This window comes from Amblyraja radiata, chromosome 28, assembly GCF_010909765.2.
Source record: "Amblyraja radiata isolate CabotCenter1 chromosome 28, sAmbRad1.1.pri, whole genome shotgun sequence".
In the NCBI taxonomy this organism is placed as follows: Eukaryota; Metazoa; Chordata; class Chondrichthyes; order Rajiformes; family Rajidae; genus Amblyraja; species Amblyraja radiata.
The window spans coordinates 34,380,428-34,398,406 of NC_045983.1; the positions used below are offsets into that span (position 1 = coordinate 34,380,428).

The following is a 17,979-nucleotide window of genomic DNA, read 5'->3' on the forward strand; positions in this document are numbered from 1 at the left end:
GGGGGTGGGACTGCTGATCGAGGGTGCCGATTGGACGAGAGACGTTGGTCAGCAGGCAATGGGGGCGGGACATGATGATTCAGCGCGATGATTGGTGGAGGGAGGAGTAGGGGGGGGTGGGACTGAGGATAGAGTGCAGTGATTGGAGGAGGGAGACGTGGCACAGACCTGCGCCTCATCCGCAGCCAGGATCGATCCAGGCTCTCCGTCGTGTCCCGTCCCCACATGAGTGCCCCCCCCCCCCCCCCCCCCCCCCCCACACCCACAGGTGGCCAGAGAGGTCAGGAGTCAGATGGGAGCGGTGCCCCCAGGCCCACGGCCAGCGCAGAGAAGCAGTGCTAAACCCAGCTCAACTCTGCCTGTCCCGCCAGGTTAACCTACAGCCCTGCCTGGGCTTGCGGGAAATATGGCCCAGGTTTACAGTCAGCGCGGAGAAGCAGTGCTGGTGTCCCGTCAGTCCAGGCAGGGCTGTAGTATAACCCGGCCAGATAGGCAGAGTTGAGCTGCATTTAGAGCTGGATTGAGCCTCCGAAGCCTCACGCGCGCGCTGTGTGTGTGTGTGTGTGTGTGTGTGTGTGTGTGTGTGTGTGTGTGTGTGTGTGTGTGTGTGTGTGTGTGTGTGTGTGTGTCTGTGTCTGTGTCTGTGTCTGTGTGTGTGTGTGTGTGTGTGTGCGTGCGTGCGTGCGTGCGTCTGCGTCTGTGTGTGTGTGTGTGTGTGTGTGTGTGTGTGCGCGCGCGTGCGTGTGCGGCCACCAATAAATTGTGTACCCCTGTCCATCGGTCCCCTCCATATTTTTATACCAATTTCCGTGCCTGATTGTATTTATGTATGGTATTAGCTATCTGTTTGGACAACAAAGATTTTCACTGTGTCTCACTGGAGTTTAGAAGAATGAGGGGGGACCTCATTGAAACGTACCGAATAGTGAAAGGCCTGGATAGAGTGGATGTCGAGAGGATGTTTCCACTAGTGGGAGAGTTCAGGACCAAAGGTCACAGCCTCAGAATTAAAGGACGTTCTTTTAGGAAGGAGATGAGAAAGAATTTCTATTGCCAGAGGGTGGTGAATCTGTGGAATTCTTTGCCGCAGAAGGCTGTGGAGGCCAAGTCAGCGGATATTTTTAAAGCAGAGATAGATAGATTCTTGATTAGTGCGGGTGTCAGGGGTTATGGGGAGAAGGCAGGAGAATGGCGTTAGGGGGGAGAGATAGATCAGCCATTATTGAATGGCAAACTAGACTTGATGGGCCGAATGGCCTAATTCTGCTCCTATCACTTCTGACCTTCTAACCTCAGTACACGTGACAATAATAAACGTGAACCTAAACAACAAAGTGAGTGGTTTGCCAGAAATGTCCAGATCCTTATGCATGAGTGCTGATTTAAAAGTGATAATTGACATAATTTCACAAAGCATTGGTTTGCTAATCGATATTTTTAATGGTTACTGTGTTCCATACAAGACCACAAAACAACTTGAAACAATTATGTGTGCATATACTTAAACTGAATTTTTTTTTTTGGGTAGATAGTCTGGAATAAAACTAGTCGTTTTCCTCTGGTTCGATATATGCTTTTGTCGAGGACCTGTTCATCTGCCTTGCGAGATACCGCTCTTTGGCCGAGGTAATAGTCTCTTGATTGCTGCGTTTGACAAATTTACTGAGCTGCTGAGAGTGGTCAGGTCCGTTTGTCTCCTTCTCTGAGTCATCTTTCAATACTTGCTCACTCGACAAATCCAAACTCTTGTCCTCGTCCCCGGTATCTTTGAGCTCCGCATTCCCTTGTTCATCCTTCTCTTCTGACATGGACCTCTTGTGACATTGTTCCTTGGATTTCTCTTTATCTGAAGCATTCCCGGAACTATCTTCCTTGCTTTCACTGCCCCCATGCTTCGGATCAGCTGGCTCACGTGTGTTCCCTCCCGCTTCCTGGATATCCCGGTCACAGTTTCTCTCTTCTGGTTCTTCATTCTCCTTCTTCTTTTCTTCCTTTCTTCTCCCATCTCCTATTGGGTATTTTTCCACTTTGCTCCGCTGTCGTTCTTTGAGCTTTTCATCTCTCGCTTGGTCATCTCTAGGTCTTTCTCTGTAATCCCGTGATCTCTCGTCCCTGCCACTGTTGTGGTCTTTCGATTTCTCCTCCTTGATTTTTCTCTCTTTGGTGTCCTGATACCTGTCTCGGTCCCTATCTTTTCTTGAAGGGTCTTTTTCTCTGTGCTTTTCCTTTACACGTTTGTGCTCCTTATGGCTTGATCTTTCCCCACTTCTGCTTCTTTTCTCTGCATCTCGATGAGTCTTGGAATAGCTCTTGCCTTTCTCGCTTCTGCCCTCTCTGGTTGATTGGCCCACACGTTGACTTTGCTCTTCATCACTGGAAGATTCCGCATGTCTTCTGTATTGACGACTTTTGGCTTTGTCTTCGTTGGTGTCCGAGTTGTCGCCATCATTTCTCGCTTTGGAAGGCATTTGCTTCTGGCCGTGTTTAGCTTTGGTTTCATCATCGCTGCCAGTGTCAAAGCCGGCGTCAGCATCTGGGTCTTGGTCTGGTTTGTTACCTGATGAACCTTCGAGATCTTTACGGGCATTATCTTCAGGTTCTTCTTTTATCCTGAGGAGAAAAATACACAATGTCAACTCTTCGTAGAGCTAGATAGGGCTCTTAAAGATAGTGGAGTCAGGGGATATGGGGAGAAGGCAGGAACGGGGTACAGATTGGGGAAGATCAGCCATGATCACATTGAATGGCGGTGCTGGCTCAAAGGGCCAAATGGCTTACTCCTGCACCGATTGTCTATTGTAGCAAAGTCTATAAAAGTAGAAGCTGCCGTCGACTACATTTTATCTCTGTTTGCTTTGTTGTCACCTTCTCCCAGCCAACAATGATCTATTCTAGTTTCCTTGATTTCCATTCCCTTTGTCCTGTTTTCACTCCTTATCTGTGCATCTCCCTCCCCCTTCACATCACTGAAGAAGGGTCTTGACCAGAAACGTCACCCATTCCTTCTCTCCAGAGATGCTGCCTGTCCGGCTGAGTTACTCCAGCTTTTTATGTCTATCTTTGGTTTAAAGCAGCTTCTGCCGTTCCTTCCTACACAAACGTGGAAGCTTATTTGTTAATTACATTTGTAAATATGAAGTGAATATGGAATTATCAAAATTATGTGCGATGAAAAATCTGTTTAATAAATGCTTTATTTTCATTATCAAGTAACCAAGAAATTTGAAGACAATCTTTCCAAATTGCCACTCAGTTTCCTAGTAAATCCTTAAACCTATGTCCTCTTGTTCTTGTTTCCCCCTACTCTGGGCAAGAGACTACCCGATCTATTCCTGTCATGATCTTTTACTCCTCCATAAGATTACCCCTCATGCTCCTGCGTTCCATGGAATAAAGACCCAGCCTGTCCCAACCTCTCCCTGTAGCTCAGGGCTTCAAGTCCTGGTTTGTATTTTGTTTTTATTTGTATGACTGACTTGGCAAATGAAATTCCTCGTGTGTTGCAAAACGTACTTGGCTAATAAAGTATTATTGTATTGTATAAAATATTATTGTATTGAAATATTATTTTCTCGACATCTTGAGAAATATTCCAATTTTAAAAATGATTTAAGCATGATGAACAATTTATGTTTCTCTCTGTCAAGAATCACACTCAAACTGAAAATATGACACAAAACCAGCGGCTCGAGGCTTTAAACTAAGATACTTTCAAATGCGAGATTACACAGATGGTTTTTAAATGCACCCTTTTTGGCAAATGACATGTTCATGGTGTGGAAGATTAATTCTGTAAAAGGCATCAGGTTTTAGCTCTCTGCCCTCAAACTTGATCATGCTTGGAAATCATTATTTTATATCCCACTAAATTAAACAAGGAAGATTAGGTTCCCATTAGTAGGGATGTCAGTGCTAGCAACTACATTAAGTTTCATTAATGGGCATTAGTGGAAAGTCGAGGATGTTCCCACCATCTGGTACAAATCCTGCTCTGGACTAACACATGTATACACCACAAAATTCATCGAAACATAGAAAATAGGTGCAGGAGTAGGCCATTCGGCCCTTCGAGTCAGCACCGCCATTCCATGTGATCGTGGCTGATCATCCAAAATCAGTACCCTGTTCCTGCCTTCTCCCCATATCCCTTGATTCCGTTAGCCCTAAGAGCTATATCTAACTCTCTTGAAAACATCCAGTGAATTGGCCTCCACTGCCCTCTGTAGCAGAGAATTCTACAGATTCACACCAAATTCATTTGGTCAGGCACATGCTTGACATTTGGGACCCATGACATTCTAGGTGGCTGCCGTGAAGATACCAGGTTTCTAATGTAAGCCTGCTGTCAATCTGCAGTTGAATCTATTAAGATGCAGGACAGAACGTCACAGGAAAGTTTCTTCCCTGTGGGTGTCAAACTTTACGACTCCTCCCCCTTCGGTCTGCCGTGGAGTAGACCGAGACTGAATGTTAATTATCTAGATTATTTCATATTCATCATTTTCTCCTGTAATAACTTGCTATTCAAAACCCTCATTATCATAGTGATCACGTCAAAAGTAGTTCTGTGTGTTACTAAGAGTTTACTAAGAGTTTTAGATTCTCAGCTGGTCTAATAAAAATAGGGTCTCATGGTGGCGTAGTGGTAGAGTTGCTGCCTCACATAGCCAGGGACCCGGGTTCCATCCTGGCTACGGGTGCTGTCTGTACGGAGTTTGTACGTTCTCACTGTGACTGCATGGGTTTTCTCCAGGTGCTCCGGTTTCCTCCCACTCAAAAGACATGCAGGTTCGTGGGTTAATTGCCCACAGTGTGTAGGATAGAACTTGTGTATGGGATGATCACTGGTTGGCATGGACTCGCTGGGCTGAAGGGCCTGTCTCCACGCTGTATTTCTAAACTAAACTAAACATGCCAGGCAGCAAATAAAAAACTCTAAGGCTCACACCAGGATGTCTATTTCATTCCAATGCAAATCCCTTCTCTCATAATTCCAGCCAACTCTGTGGTCAGGTGGTAAGAATTTAAATGTTTACCATCCAAATAAATCTCCCTGTATAATCACAGAGATGACTGCTGCAACTCAGCTGCAAATTGACACCAGGCATAAAGCAGAAACTCTGGCCTAAACAACATTATAATTGCAACGTTGATATTTGTTTAACCAAATCTAACTTTAAAATTAAGAACCTCAGAGTGGTGGAATATTCTAATCAGCAAAGTTATATGGAACTCCGTAGTTAATTGATGATAGACACAAAATGTTGGAGCAACCTAGCGGGACAGGCAGCATCTCTGGAGAAAAGGAATGGGTAACGTTTCAGGTCAAGACCCTTCTTGAGTCTGAAGAGGTCGGCGTGGACTCGGTGGGCCAAAGGGCCTGTTTCCATGCTATATCTTTAAACAAATCTTTAGTTGGAAAAGATCAGCAGCATTCATTTTTGGCAGGCGGCAATTATCAAAAATAATCCCAATTAAACGGTTTGCTATATTTTGCACGTCCGTGATTTATTAACTCATTGGTTTTGCTGATTCAAGTGAAGTGACGTCACAAAGGAACATAAAACCGGTTCTTTAGCCCAGTGTCTGTGCCAAACATAATGTCAGGTGAAACTAATCTCCTCTGTCCGCACGTGATCCGTATCCCTCCACTCCCCGCATATCCATGTGCCTATCTAAAAGTCTCTTAATCACCACTATCGTATCTGCCTCCAGCACTTGAAGATCAAGTTTGCCACTTGCAAAACAGTTATGCATCTTGTGTAGGAAGGAACTACAGATGCTGGTTTAAACCGAAGATAGACACAAAATGCAAGAGTAACTCAGCGGGACAGGTAGCTTCTCTGGAGAGAAAGAATGGGTGATGTTTCGGGTCGAAGACCCTTCTTCAGACGGAAAGTCACGGGAAAGGGAAACGAGAGATATAGAGGTTGATGTAGAGATATAGAAGTGAATGAAAGGTATGCACAAAAAGTAACAATGACAAAGGAGATAGGCCATTGTTAGCTGTAGCGAGGTGAGAACAAAAGCTGATGTGACTTGGGTGGGGGAGGGATGGACAAAGAGGGAATGCAGGGGGTGCTTGAAGTTAGAGAAATCAATGGGATGTAAACTGCACAAGCAAAATATGGGATGGTGTTCCTCCAATTTGTGTGTGGCCTCACTGACAGTGGAGGAGACTCAGAACAGAAAGGTCAGTGTGGGAATGGGAGATGGAAATTAAAGTGTGAGCAATATTCTGCTAGGCCAAGCCATCGACTGACCAAGCCCACGACAGGATCATGGGATGTCCCCTCCATTTTAATCACGAACACAACCAAGGACTCCACAATCTGCAAGATGCCATCAGCAGCAGCTGGGAACAACAGACCCAGGTGTGTAATCCGCCCCTTTCTACCCATGTCATTGGTGCACTATTGGCATGGGTACCAGAGTGCCAGCATTTTGGGCACCATATCTGAGGAAGGATGTGCTGGCTCTGGAGAGGGTCCAGAGGAGGTTTATGAGAATGATCCCAGGAATGAGTAGGTTAACCAATGATGAGTGTTTGTCAGCATTGGGCCTTTACTCACTGGGGTTTAGAATAATGAGGGGGGGGGGGGGGGGACCGAATAGAAACGTACAGAATAGTGAAAGACTTGGATAGAGTGGATGTGGAGGGGTGTTTCCACTAGTGCGAGAGTCTAGGACTAGAGGTGACAGCCTCAGAATTAAAGAACGTTCTTTTAGGAAGGAGATGAGGAGAAAGTTCTTTCGTCAGAGTGTGGTGAATCTGTGGAATTATTTGCCACAGAAGGCTGTTGAGGCCAAGTCAGTGGATATTTTTAAGGCAGAGATAGATACGATTCTTGATTAGTACGGGTGTCTGGGGTTATGGGGGGGAAGGCAGGAGAATGGGGTTAGGAGGGAGAGATAGATCAGCCATGATTTATTGGCGGAGTAGACTTGATGGGCCGAATGGCCTAATTCTGCTCCTATTCCTTATGACGTTAGCTCATGTTTGCATGCTATCCAGTCAAATTAAATCATACTGTACTTGAGCACAATCCAGCCACAAGTACAACAGGTAGTGCAAAGAGAAACATACCAGAGAAAGCTCACGCAGGTCACGGGTAGAACGTGCAAACTCCATACAGACAGCACCCGTGGTCGGGATCAAACCCGGGTCTCTGGCGCTGTGAGGCAACAGCCCTACCGCTACGCCACCGTGCCACCCTAGAAGATCAGGTTTGCCACATGCAGAACCAATGCAGTGATGCATCTTACCCTTTGATTGCACGGATGCTGCACTCGGGAATAACCTCTTCACCCACTTGTTGATTCAAGAAGTGCCGGTAGAAACCACTCAGATCTTTCTGTTTAGTCACGTCCAAAGAGGCTGACAAAAACCAACACAAAAACGTTTAAATATATTTAATAAATGTTACAGCATGGAAACAGGCCCTTCGGCCCACCGAGTCCACGTTGACCATCGATCACCCGTTCACACTGGTTCAACGGTTTCCCACTGTCTCATCCACTCCCCATACATTAGGGGCAATTTACATCGAGCCATTTAACCTCCAACCCTGCACGTTCTTCGGGATGTGGGGGGAAACTGGAGCACCCGGAGAAAACCCAAGCAGTCACAGGGAGAACATGCAAACTCCACACAGGCAGTAACCAAGGTCAGGATTGACTGTGCCACTGTGTCGCTACATGCTCAAGGAACACAACCTCTTCCAGCTTTTTTTACTTGGAAATGTATATTCTGCAGAATCCTGCATCTTGCTGTACTGCAAGCAGTTCACTCCCGTTACAGAAATGGATGAGAAGTCATCATTTTGACACAATGATTGCAAAAACCAAGAAAAAAGGTGGAATGGCTTTAATAAACTCACAGGACATCCCTGGATACTTACTCTTTCACTCACTACTGCCATGACAATTCTGGGAAGAAAATAAATGTATTCCCTTTGGAGCAGTGAACATTAAGACAGAACCTGCAGCCACAATTTGAAGCCAGTTTCTCATGTGAAGCAAAACTCTGAAGTCGGACAGCAGCGTGTTCACCAAAATTTACCCATTTTACTAATGATGAGACAGAGATCACACACATGTACATACACTCACGCACACAGACACCCGCATACAGGAACATACGCAAAGACACGCATGCGGACAGACAGACAGACCCATGCAGACACGATAACTCACCCTCCATCTCTGCTGCTCTGCGTTCTTGCTCTTTCTCTTCAGCCCTTTCCTGGAGCTTCTTTTTATAAGTGGACGTGACAAATGCGTCTTTGTCCACGTACTTCTCTCCCTCAGCCTCTCGTTCCTTTTGGATTTTGCGCTCCGTCCTTCGATCTTGCTCCTTGTTTCGCTCGCCCACCGCTTTCATCAGGTTCTCTATGTACTTGGACTTGGTTGGGGGGTTGGTGGGAATTGGGAAAAACAGTGAGATTGTTTTCACATAAAATACATTGTTAAACATAAAATGTCTGCTGGAGGGTGGCAATAGCAAATTGCCCAGAGCCAGCCGCCGGTGATTCACACAGTGGGAATATTCACAATTTATCCAACTTCCTCCACGGACACAAGGAATTTCTCAAAATACTTCAGCAAAAAAAAAGGCAATGAAATTTCTTCCATGAGAATACTTCAGCAGTGCAATTTGAGAATAACTTGACAATTAGTACATCTACCTGTTTGTTTGAACCAGGCAGTGATTTTGTGTTACTTTCCAGCCTCTTTTGCTGAAGTTCATCATAAACGCTGTCATACTCGTAGACCGTGGCGTCTTCTGCCAGTGCTTTTTGCATTTCCAATTTAGTCTATTTACAAAAGAGAGATACTGATCAAGCACTTGAACTGGAATTCATCAAGTGAGGAAAAAAAAAAAATTCACATCAATGCTATAAGTATTTAGAAAACACCACAAATATGGAAAAATATCCAAGGTATTGGCAGGATACAATAGCCTTTCCCATGCCAACTAACCATGTATAATCTTTCTGCTGACTGGATAGCACACAACAAAAAAAGCTTTTCACTGTACCTCGGTACACATGTGGTGCAAAGGGAATTGGGTGTTGCTGGTGCAGGATTCCCAAAAGGTTAATTTGCAAGTTGAATGGGTAGTAAGGAAGGCAAACACAATTCTAGCATTTATGTCAAGAGGGGTAGAATACAAAACAGGGGGTGCAATGCCGAGGTCCTATAAGGCACTGGTCAGGCCACATTTGGAGTATCGTGAGCAGTTTTGGGCCCCGCATCAGAGGAAGGATGTGCTGGTCCTGGAGCGGGTCCAGAGGACGTTTACGAGAATGATCCCGGGGACAATTGGGTTAACATACGATGAGCGTTTGACAGCACTGGGCCTCTGCATGCCGAGGTTCAGAAGGATGAAAGGAGAACCTCATTGAAACCTAACCGAATAGTGAAAGGCCTGGAGAGAGTGGATGTGGAGAGGATGTTTCCACTAGTGGGAGACTCCATCTGTGGCTGTACAAGTACCATAATACAAAATGCACCTCAACTACTCGCCTACAGCTCTGCTTTCAATACCATTATCCCAACCAAGTTCACCTCCAAACTTATGGAACTTGGAGTCTGCATTCCCCTCCTCAAATGGATCCTTGACTTCTTGACCAACAGGCCACAATCAGTGAGGATAGGAGACAAATCATCCTCTACAATAATCCTCTACACTGGTGCTCTGCATGGATGTGTTCGCAGCGGCCTTCTTCACTTCTTGTACACCCACGTCTGTGTAGCCAAATACCAATCCAACTCCATTTACAAGTTTGCAGAAGACACCGCCGTAGTGGGCCAGATACCCAATAATGACAAGACAGAGTACCAGAACCTCCTACCCTGGCAATAGGTGCAGGAGTAGGCCATTCGGCCCTTCGAGCCAGCACCGCCATTCAATGTGATCATGGCTGATCATCCACAATCAGTACCCCGTTCCTTCCTACTCCCCATATCCCCTGACTCTGCTATCTTTAAGAGCCCTATCAAGCTCTCTCTTGAAAGTATCAAGAGAACCGGCCTCCACCGCCCTCTGAGGCAGGGAATTCCACATACTCACAACTCTCTGTGTGAAAAAGTGTTTCCTCCTCTCCATTCTAAATAGCTTACCCCTTATTCTTAAACTGTGGCCCCTGGTTCTGGACTCCCCCAACATCGGGAACATGTTTCCTGCCTCTAGCGTATCCAAACCCTTAATAATCTTACATGTTTCAATAAGATGCCCTCTCATCCTTCTAAACTCCAGAGTATACAAGCCCAGTCACTCCATTCTCTCAGCATATGACAGTCCCACCATCCTGGGAATTAATCTTGTAAACCTACACTGCACTCCCTCAATAGCAAGAATGCCCTTCATCAAATTAAGGGACCAAAAGTGCACACAATACTCCAGGTGTGGTCTCATTAGGGCCCTGTACAACTGCAGAAGGACCACTTTGCGCCAAGCCAACAACCTCCCTCTCAACGACAGCAAGGCAAAGGAGATTGTGATTGACTTCAGGAAACAGAGCTGTACACATACCCCAGTAAACATTGATGGCGCCGATAGTCGAAAGCTTTCACGGTCTTATGAATAAATATCACCAGCAATTTGTCCTGGTCCAGGCACATCAAAGCTGTGGCCCAAAAACATTCCAACTTTACTACTTCCTTAGAAGGCTTAGGGAGTTCAGCATGTCCCCAACAACCCTCACCAACTACAGGTGTGCCGTGGAAAGCATTTTATCGGGATGCATCACAGCATGGTTTGGGATCCCAAGAAATTGCCAAGATCCCAAGATTGCCCAGACCATCACACAAACCAACCTCCCTGCCATTGACTTCATCTACAACACAAGCTGCCTCGGCAAGGCCAGCAGCATCATCAAGGACCAGTCTCACCCCGGTCACTCCCTCTTCTCCCCTCTCCCATCAGGCAAGAGGTACAGAGGTGTGAAAACGCACACCTCCAGATTCAGGGAACTGAACTGTCCTCTCCCCAGCTAAAGTGTGGTCCTGACATACCATCGACCTCATTGGAGATATTAGAACTATCTTTAATTGGGCTTTGTCTTGCACTAAATGTTGTTCCTTTGTCCTCTATCTCTACACTGTGAACGGACGGCTTGATTGTAATCATGGACAGACTTTTCTTTGACTGTATAACACAGCTTTTCACTGCACACTGTACTGCACAGTTCTATGTTCACAGTTTTGGAGACCTGTTATATAGGATCTTGCACGATAATTAAACTTTAATACTGATTTTACACCAGTCATACCGCAGTGCTGTACTATTTAAACGGGTTGTTTCAAGTATGAATGTTACACTGATAAAAGTAATATGATGTTATACCTGCTTCATCATCGACTTCTTCAGTGACTCCTTCTGAAGGTTCTCATTGACCGACGTCTGAAAGGAGAAAATAAATATGCTGAATAAACTCAAAACTTGGTCTTATGTCTTGTAATTAATCGTTTAATATTTTAAACTGGACACAGAAAAGTGGGAACATGCACGACTTTTTCACATTTTTAACCATTGCACTAAAGCAGAAACACCGAGCATGTGAAAATTGTACAATTATCAACCGAGTCCGCACCAACCACCAACTAGTTAATACTAGTTAATACGTTATTCTATTTTCTCATCCATTCCCTGCACACTAGGGGCAATTTACTGAGGCCAATTAACCTACAAACCCCCGCACGTATTTGGGATGTGGGAGGAAACCGTACGGAGCTCATGGTGGAAACCCAGGTGATAACAGGGTGAGCGTGCAGACTCCACACAGATAGTACCTAAGGTCAGGATCAAACCTGTGTCTTTGCCATAGTGAGGCAGCAGCTCTAGCAGCTGAACCACTATGCCAGTTGAAAATTAAGATTGTCTGTAAAGATCACCCACTTGTGAGGCTATGAAGTGATTATAATGCTTAGATTCCAAGCACTAAATATGAATATATTCACTAAAAGGAATTTATTTTCCCATTTTTAATCAAAGTATTTGCCACATTGTGAAACATTTATACCTTTAAAAAAATGCAGTATCACAACAACCGATTGAAACTTAAATATTCAAGATAGAATTTTAATTAAGTTACAAGATTTAGAAGCTCAGGTCTAGGTACAGTTGTGCACTAGAAAATTTATCGAGAAAATGCAATTGTTGGAATAAATGGACCAATGCTTCCATTAAAAGAGATTAAGAGATTTACTACTACGGGTGCTGTCTGTACGGAGTTTGCACGTTGTCCCCATGACCGTGTGGGTTTTCCCCATGTGCTCCTGTTTCCTCCCACAATCCGAAGACGTATAGGCTTGTAGGTCTAATATCAGTCTGAAGAAGGGTCCAGACCCAAAACCTCACCCATTCCTTCTCTCCAGGGATGCTACATGTCCTGCTGAGTTATTCCAGCATTTTGCGGCTATCTTCAGGTTTGTATGTTAATTGGCTTTGGTAAATTGTAAAATGTCCTGAGTGTTCATAAATTCAGGAGCGGGATTCGGCCATTCAGCCCATCAAGTGTACTCCGCCATTCACTCATGGCTGATCTATCATGTGTGGGATAGTGTTAGTGTACGGGGATCGGTGGTCGGCACGGACTCGGTGGGTCAGTTTCCACGCTGGATCTCTAAACTAAACACTCAATGGAGACTTAAATATCCGTTAGAATTTTAAATGAGTTACAAGATTAATTATATTTAGAAACTCAGGTCTAGATACAGTTGCGTACTAAAAAATATCTAGAAAATGAAATTGTTGGAATAAATGAACGCAATGTTAAAAGTCAAAGCTGTGCACGGTTATATTTAGCATCCATGCACTAATTAAGGCACTATATCTAGTCCAATGTAAGAGTAATGAGAATCCAGTTTCAGGCTTAGGTTAGGCATTGCAAGCAAGACTCTTAAACCAAATACTGCATTTTTAATAAAATATGCAATATTAGAAAATGGTTTTCAGTTTTTTCAACAAAACAAATTCAGTTCTTTCAAGTCTATCCATCGCAAAGAGGACAATCTCCATAGTGTAGATATAAAAATATTCAGGACATTCTAAACCAACATATTGCTGTGTGTACACTTCAAAAACACTTCACTGGACAATCTTAGTTTAGTTGAGAGATACAGCACGGAAACAGGCCCGTCCGTCGGCCCACCGAATCCACGCCGACCAGCGATCCCTGCACACTTGCACTGTCCTACACTCTAGGGACAATTTACAATTTTACCTACAAATTTGTACATCTAGGGAGTGTGGGTGGAAAACCCACGCAGGTCACGAGGAGACTATACAGACAAGCACCCGTAGTCAGGATCGAACCCAGGTCTCTGCATCTATAAGGTAGCAGCTCTACCGCTACGCCACCTAGATTAAATGTTTTAATGAAAGGAATATCTAAATCAAGCTGTTATTTTGGGTATGGGGTCACTGTGCCTGCGTAGTTATTAAAATGGGATTAGCTAAATTTCAATCCTGGTTCAGGATTTAATTAAACCATTCAAGTTCTGTAATAATTTGGTCTCATAATGTAATAGAGGGGAAGATAACATCTCTACCCAAACATTTTAGTAACAGGATTGTTCACGCAAAAAGACAGAAATAGCAACGTTCTTGTTTCCCGGTTTGGGGATCTCATAAACAAACTTGTTTGAAGAGTTTATGTAGTCCATTAAATGATGGCAGCCAAAAGATAATGACACAGATATACATTTTGATAAATACCACAACATCCAATCCTACCAATATGAAAGTTAGACGTTTTGAAGAAAGGTCCCAACCTGAAATGTCACCAATTTTCTCCAGAGATGCTGCCTGACCCGCTGAGGTACTCCAACACTTTGTGCATTTTTTGGTATAAACCAGCATCCGCAGTTCCTTTTTATTACGTTGAAAGATTAGAATCTTGGCTTGGCTTTCTTTGCCGAGTGGGGAGGGGTCAGGCGACTTTGAGTCGGGTTCCTGCTTCAGTCTGATCAAGTTTGGGAGAGTGAAGCTAGAAAAGGTTTCCCCTGCCTCAACAAAAAGACGATCTACTCATCATTTTATAGCTCCATTAGGTTACTTTAATTTCATGTTTCATGTATATTGTTGTGTTTTATAACTGTTGGCCGACCAATTTCCCTCCTCCATCAAGTCTGTTAATGAACAGGTTTAGCCCATTGGCACAGTCCTGATTGCTTTGCCTCCCCAGACCACTGGTCACATGTAGCCTGTAACGAATGCTCTTCATGCCTCATGTTGTTCTGCTTATGTTTCAGCTCCAGCTTCTTCCTCTTTCTTGCCCGTAGCTTCATTGTGTTTGGTCCAGGACAAATCTTCGGTGAGATTTATACCCAGGAACCGGAGGGTCCCCTCCATCTCCACTGGCACTGTTGATGTTTATGTTCATAAGTGATAGGAGCAGAATTAGGCCAATCGGCCCATCAAGTCTCCTCCTCTATTCAAACTTTCCCTCTTAACCCCATTCTCCTGCCTTCGCCCCATATCTCCCGACACCTGTACTAATCAAGAATCTATCTATCTCAGCCTTAAAAATAAGCAGCTGACTGGGATCTGTACACCACCTCATTTCCTGGAGTCAATTACCTTCTTCTCTGTCTTGCTGACATTAAGGGAGAGATTGTTAAGTATTTAACGACATACCAAATCTTGTAAGATTTCCAAGAGAGCAGAGGCACCGATGCACCTTCTTCATTATTATACCTACATGATGCGTCCAGGACATCAGTCAAGAGGTCAATGCTGAGGATTCTGAGGCTGCTAATTCTCTCCGTCACCAGCCCGCCAATGAAATCTGCCACGTGCTCTCCCAAATTCCTCTTTCTGAAGTCAATCATGTTTCTCGGTCGTGTCGACGTTGAACGATAGGTTGTGGCCCCACGTAACAACGTGTTTAGTTTAGAGATACAGCATGGCAACAGGCCATTCGGTCCACCCACCATCGATCACCCATTCACACTAGTTCTATGTTATTCCACTTTCTCATCTATTCCCTACTCACGCGGGTCAATTTACAGACATATTAACGAACAAACCTGCACGTCTTTGGGATGTGGGAGGAAACCAGAGGACCCAGAGGAAACCCACGTGGTCACAGGGAGAATGTGCAAACCACACAGACAGCATCAAGGTCAGGATCGAACCCAGGTCTCTGGTACTGTGAGGCAGATAAGGTTGAGTACAGCCCTTCCCTGTAAACCAGCATCTGCAGTTCCTTGTATCTACAGGACCCTATACAAACCGCTTTAAAAAACCATGCAAGTGTATTTTATGAATTTCACCCCTTCTAAGCCGCAAACTAACGTTGAATATAAGCAGAATCCAGTACCATCACCGTTGTCAAGTGCGTACTAAGTTTATGCAAGTTTAATTTCTGGTTTTCTAAACTTTACACCAAAACGACCTCATCTTGTCTCCCGTTTCATTTCCTCTCACAAAATATGGATGATAAACATAAATAAGTGCATAGTAAAAATTGTGCAACAGTGTGGGACTGCTTTGAATATCAAGTGACACAGAAAGACATCAGTTTTCACAGGAAATGAAATTCCCTTCCCTGAATTTACTTATCTATATCACTCGCCATTTATTACAAAACCAATTAAGTTTTTTTGTGTCTGAAGAACATATCTTATCTTCTCAAGATAGCATCAAACCAGAGGCAGTATTTTATTGGATTTTGGGAACTTAGAGCTGCAGCTGTCACCATTACAATAGAAGGCAGTTTTCTTATTAAACTGATATACAAATTATTAGCTTGTTGTTCAAATAGTTGGAAAGTTTTTTTAAAATGCAAGATTCAACTTGCAAAGAGAACATCTCGCGGGCGGTTTGGTGGCGTGACAGTGGGGTTGCTGCTAGAGACTCGGGTTCGATCCTGATTACAGATGTTGTTTGTACAGAGTTTGTACGTTCTCCCCGTGACCTGCGTGGGTTTTCTCTGGGAGATCCGGTTTACTTCCCACATTCCAAAGTCGTACAGGTTTGCAGGTTACTTGGCTTGGTAAAATTGTAAATTGTCCCTAGTGTGTGTAGGATAGTGTTAATGTGCAGGGATCGCTGGTTGGCGCAGACTCGGTGGGCTGATGGGCCTCTTTCCGCGCTGTATCTCTAAACTAAAAATCTTGTTCCATAAGTACGTATTATTACATTAAAATGTTACCATAGTAAATACTTGCTTCATGCTTCTGACGTCAGTCCTCCCCTACTTTAAGATAACCAACATCTTTTACTGTGACTACCTTTTATGAAAGATTTCTGTATTTTAACCAACCATCACGACAACCTTACACATTGGTACAATACGCGCTGTATTAGCATAAAATGCCAGGAAATGAAAAGTACTTGGAACTTGGAAAATAGAACAATATATAAAATGGTTAGTTCTTTTCAGATATATTTAAATTGTCTATTTACTTCTTTGGAGCTTTTTTTTGCCAGCATTTTCATTTTCTCAGGGGTGTTAGGTACTCGTTTTAATCCATAACAAAACAAATCCAATTAAAGCTTTAAAGTAGACGTGATGTTGATGTTCCCACTGGTGGGTGAGTCTAGGACCAGAGGCCATCAGAATAAAAGGACGTACCTTTAGGAAGGAGATGAGCAGGAATTTATTTAGTCAGAGGGTGGTGAATCTTGGAATTCATTGCCACAGAAGGCTGTGGAGGCCAAGTCAGTGGATATTTTTGAGGCATAGATTAATTCTTGATTAGTAGGGGTGTCAGGGGTTATGGAGAGAAGGCAGGAGAATGCAGTTAAGGGGGAAAGATAGATCAACCATGATTGAAGACAAAGTAGACTCGATGGGGCGAATGGCCTAATTCTACTCTTAGAACTTATTAAGTATACTTGAGAAATTAAGGTCTGGGATATAATTAGTTTAGTTGAGAGATGCAGAGTAGAAACAGGTCCTTCGGCCCACTGAGTCGATGCCGTTCAATCACTAGTTAACTAGTTCTGTTATCCTAACTTTCTCATCCACTCCCTACATACTAAGAACAATTAACCTACAAACCTGCACGTCTTTGGGATGTGGGAGGAAACCAGAGCACCCGTAGAAAACCCACACGGTCACAGGGAGAACGTGCAAACTCCGTACAGTCAGCACCTGTAGTCAGGACCGAACCCGGGTTCCTGGCGCTGTGAGGCAGCAACTCCACCGCTGCGCCACCGTTGTTTCTTTAATAGAGATGCTAAACGTGGAGTATAATTTGAGAAAACAAAGTGCTGGGGGAACTCAGCGGGTCACGCAGTATCTGTGGAGATAAGAGACAGCCGATGTTTTGGGTTGTGACCCTTCGTCAGACTCAAGGGGAAGTTCAAGTCTGAAGAAGAGTTCCCGTTCCAAAACGTCGTCTGTATACTTCCTCCAAAGATGCTGCCTGACACTGCCGAATTCCTCCAGGAATTTGTGTTTTGCTCAAGATTCCAGCATCTGCATTTTCTCGTGACTCAAATATAATTGTGAGTTATTTTGCGAGATTAGGTCAGGAGGAAATAGATTCAATCTTGTAAATAAATTTCAGGCCCATTATGTGGAAATTAAGCTATGCATCAGGACTTTCGATTGCATTCCCAAAAACAGATGAAAGTCTTTGAATATTTTATTGAAGGAATCCTAGACTAAAATGGAATCTTTGAAAGATCTTTCTAAAAAACACAACAGATGAAGGATGTCAGAGGGAATGACCCTTGGGAATGACAGAATAATGAAAGGCACAGATAATGTGGATGTGGAGAGAATGTTTCCACTGGTGGGAGTCCAGGACCATAGGTCATAGCCTCAGAATTAAAGGGTACTCTTTTAGAAAGGAGGTGAGGAGGAACTTCTTTAGTCAGAAGGTAGTTAATCTGTGGAACTCATTGCCACAGAGATCTGTGGAGGCCAAGTCAGTGGATATTTTTAAGGCAGAGGGGTGGGAGATTGCAACCTTCACGTGGTCTGCCCCGTTTCGACGAATGCAATCAACCTGGCGTGC

The 17,979-nt window shown here is 44.1% G+C and overlaps 1 protein-coding gene across 1 annotated transcript in view; it reads right to left on the reverse strand.

The window, feature by feature from the left end:
• Nucleotides 1–1,416: 1,416 nt before the first annotated feature.
• nsrp1 (nuclear speckle splicing regulatory protein 1) overlaps nucleotides 1,417–17,979 on the reverse strand; it is a 40,040-nt gene continuing 23,477 nt past the window's right edge. Inside the window, exons 3-7 of the mRNA XM_033046281.1 lie at nucleotides 11,351–11,407; nucleotides 8,688–8,816; nucleotides 8,197–8,404; nucleotides 7,267–7,378; nucleotides 1,417–2,610 (exon numbers count right to left, since the gene is read on the reverse strand). Coding sequence (XP_032902172.1) covers nucleotides 1,545–2,610; nucleotides 7,267–7,378; nucleotides 8,197–8,404; nucleotides 8,688–8,816; nucleotides 11,351–11,407 — 1,572 coding nt within the window. The 3' untranslated portion in view covers nucleotides 1,417–1,544. The remainder of the gene's footprint in view (nucleotides 2,611–7,266; nucleotides 7,379–8,196; nucleotides 8,405–8,687; nucleotides 8,817–11,350; nucleotides 11,408–17,979) is intronic.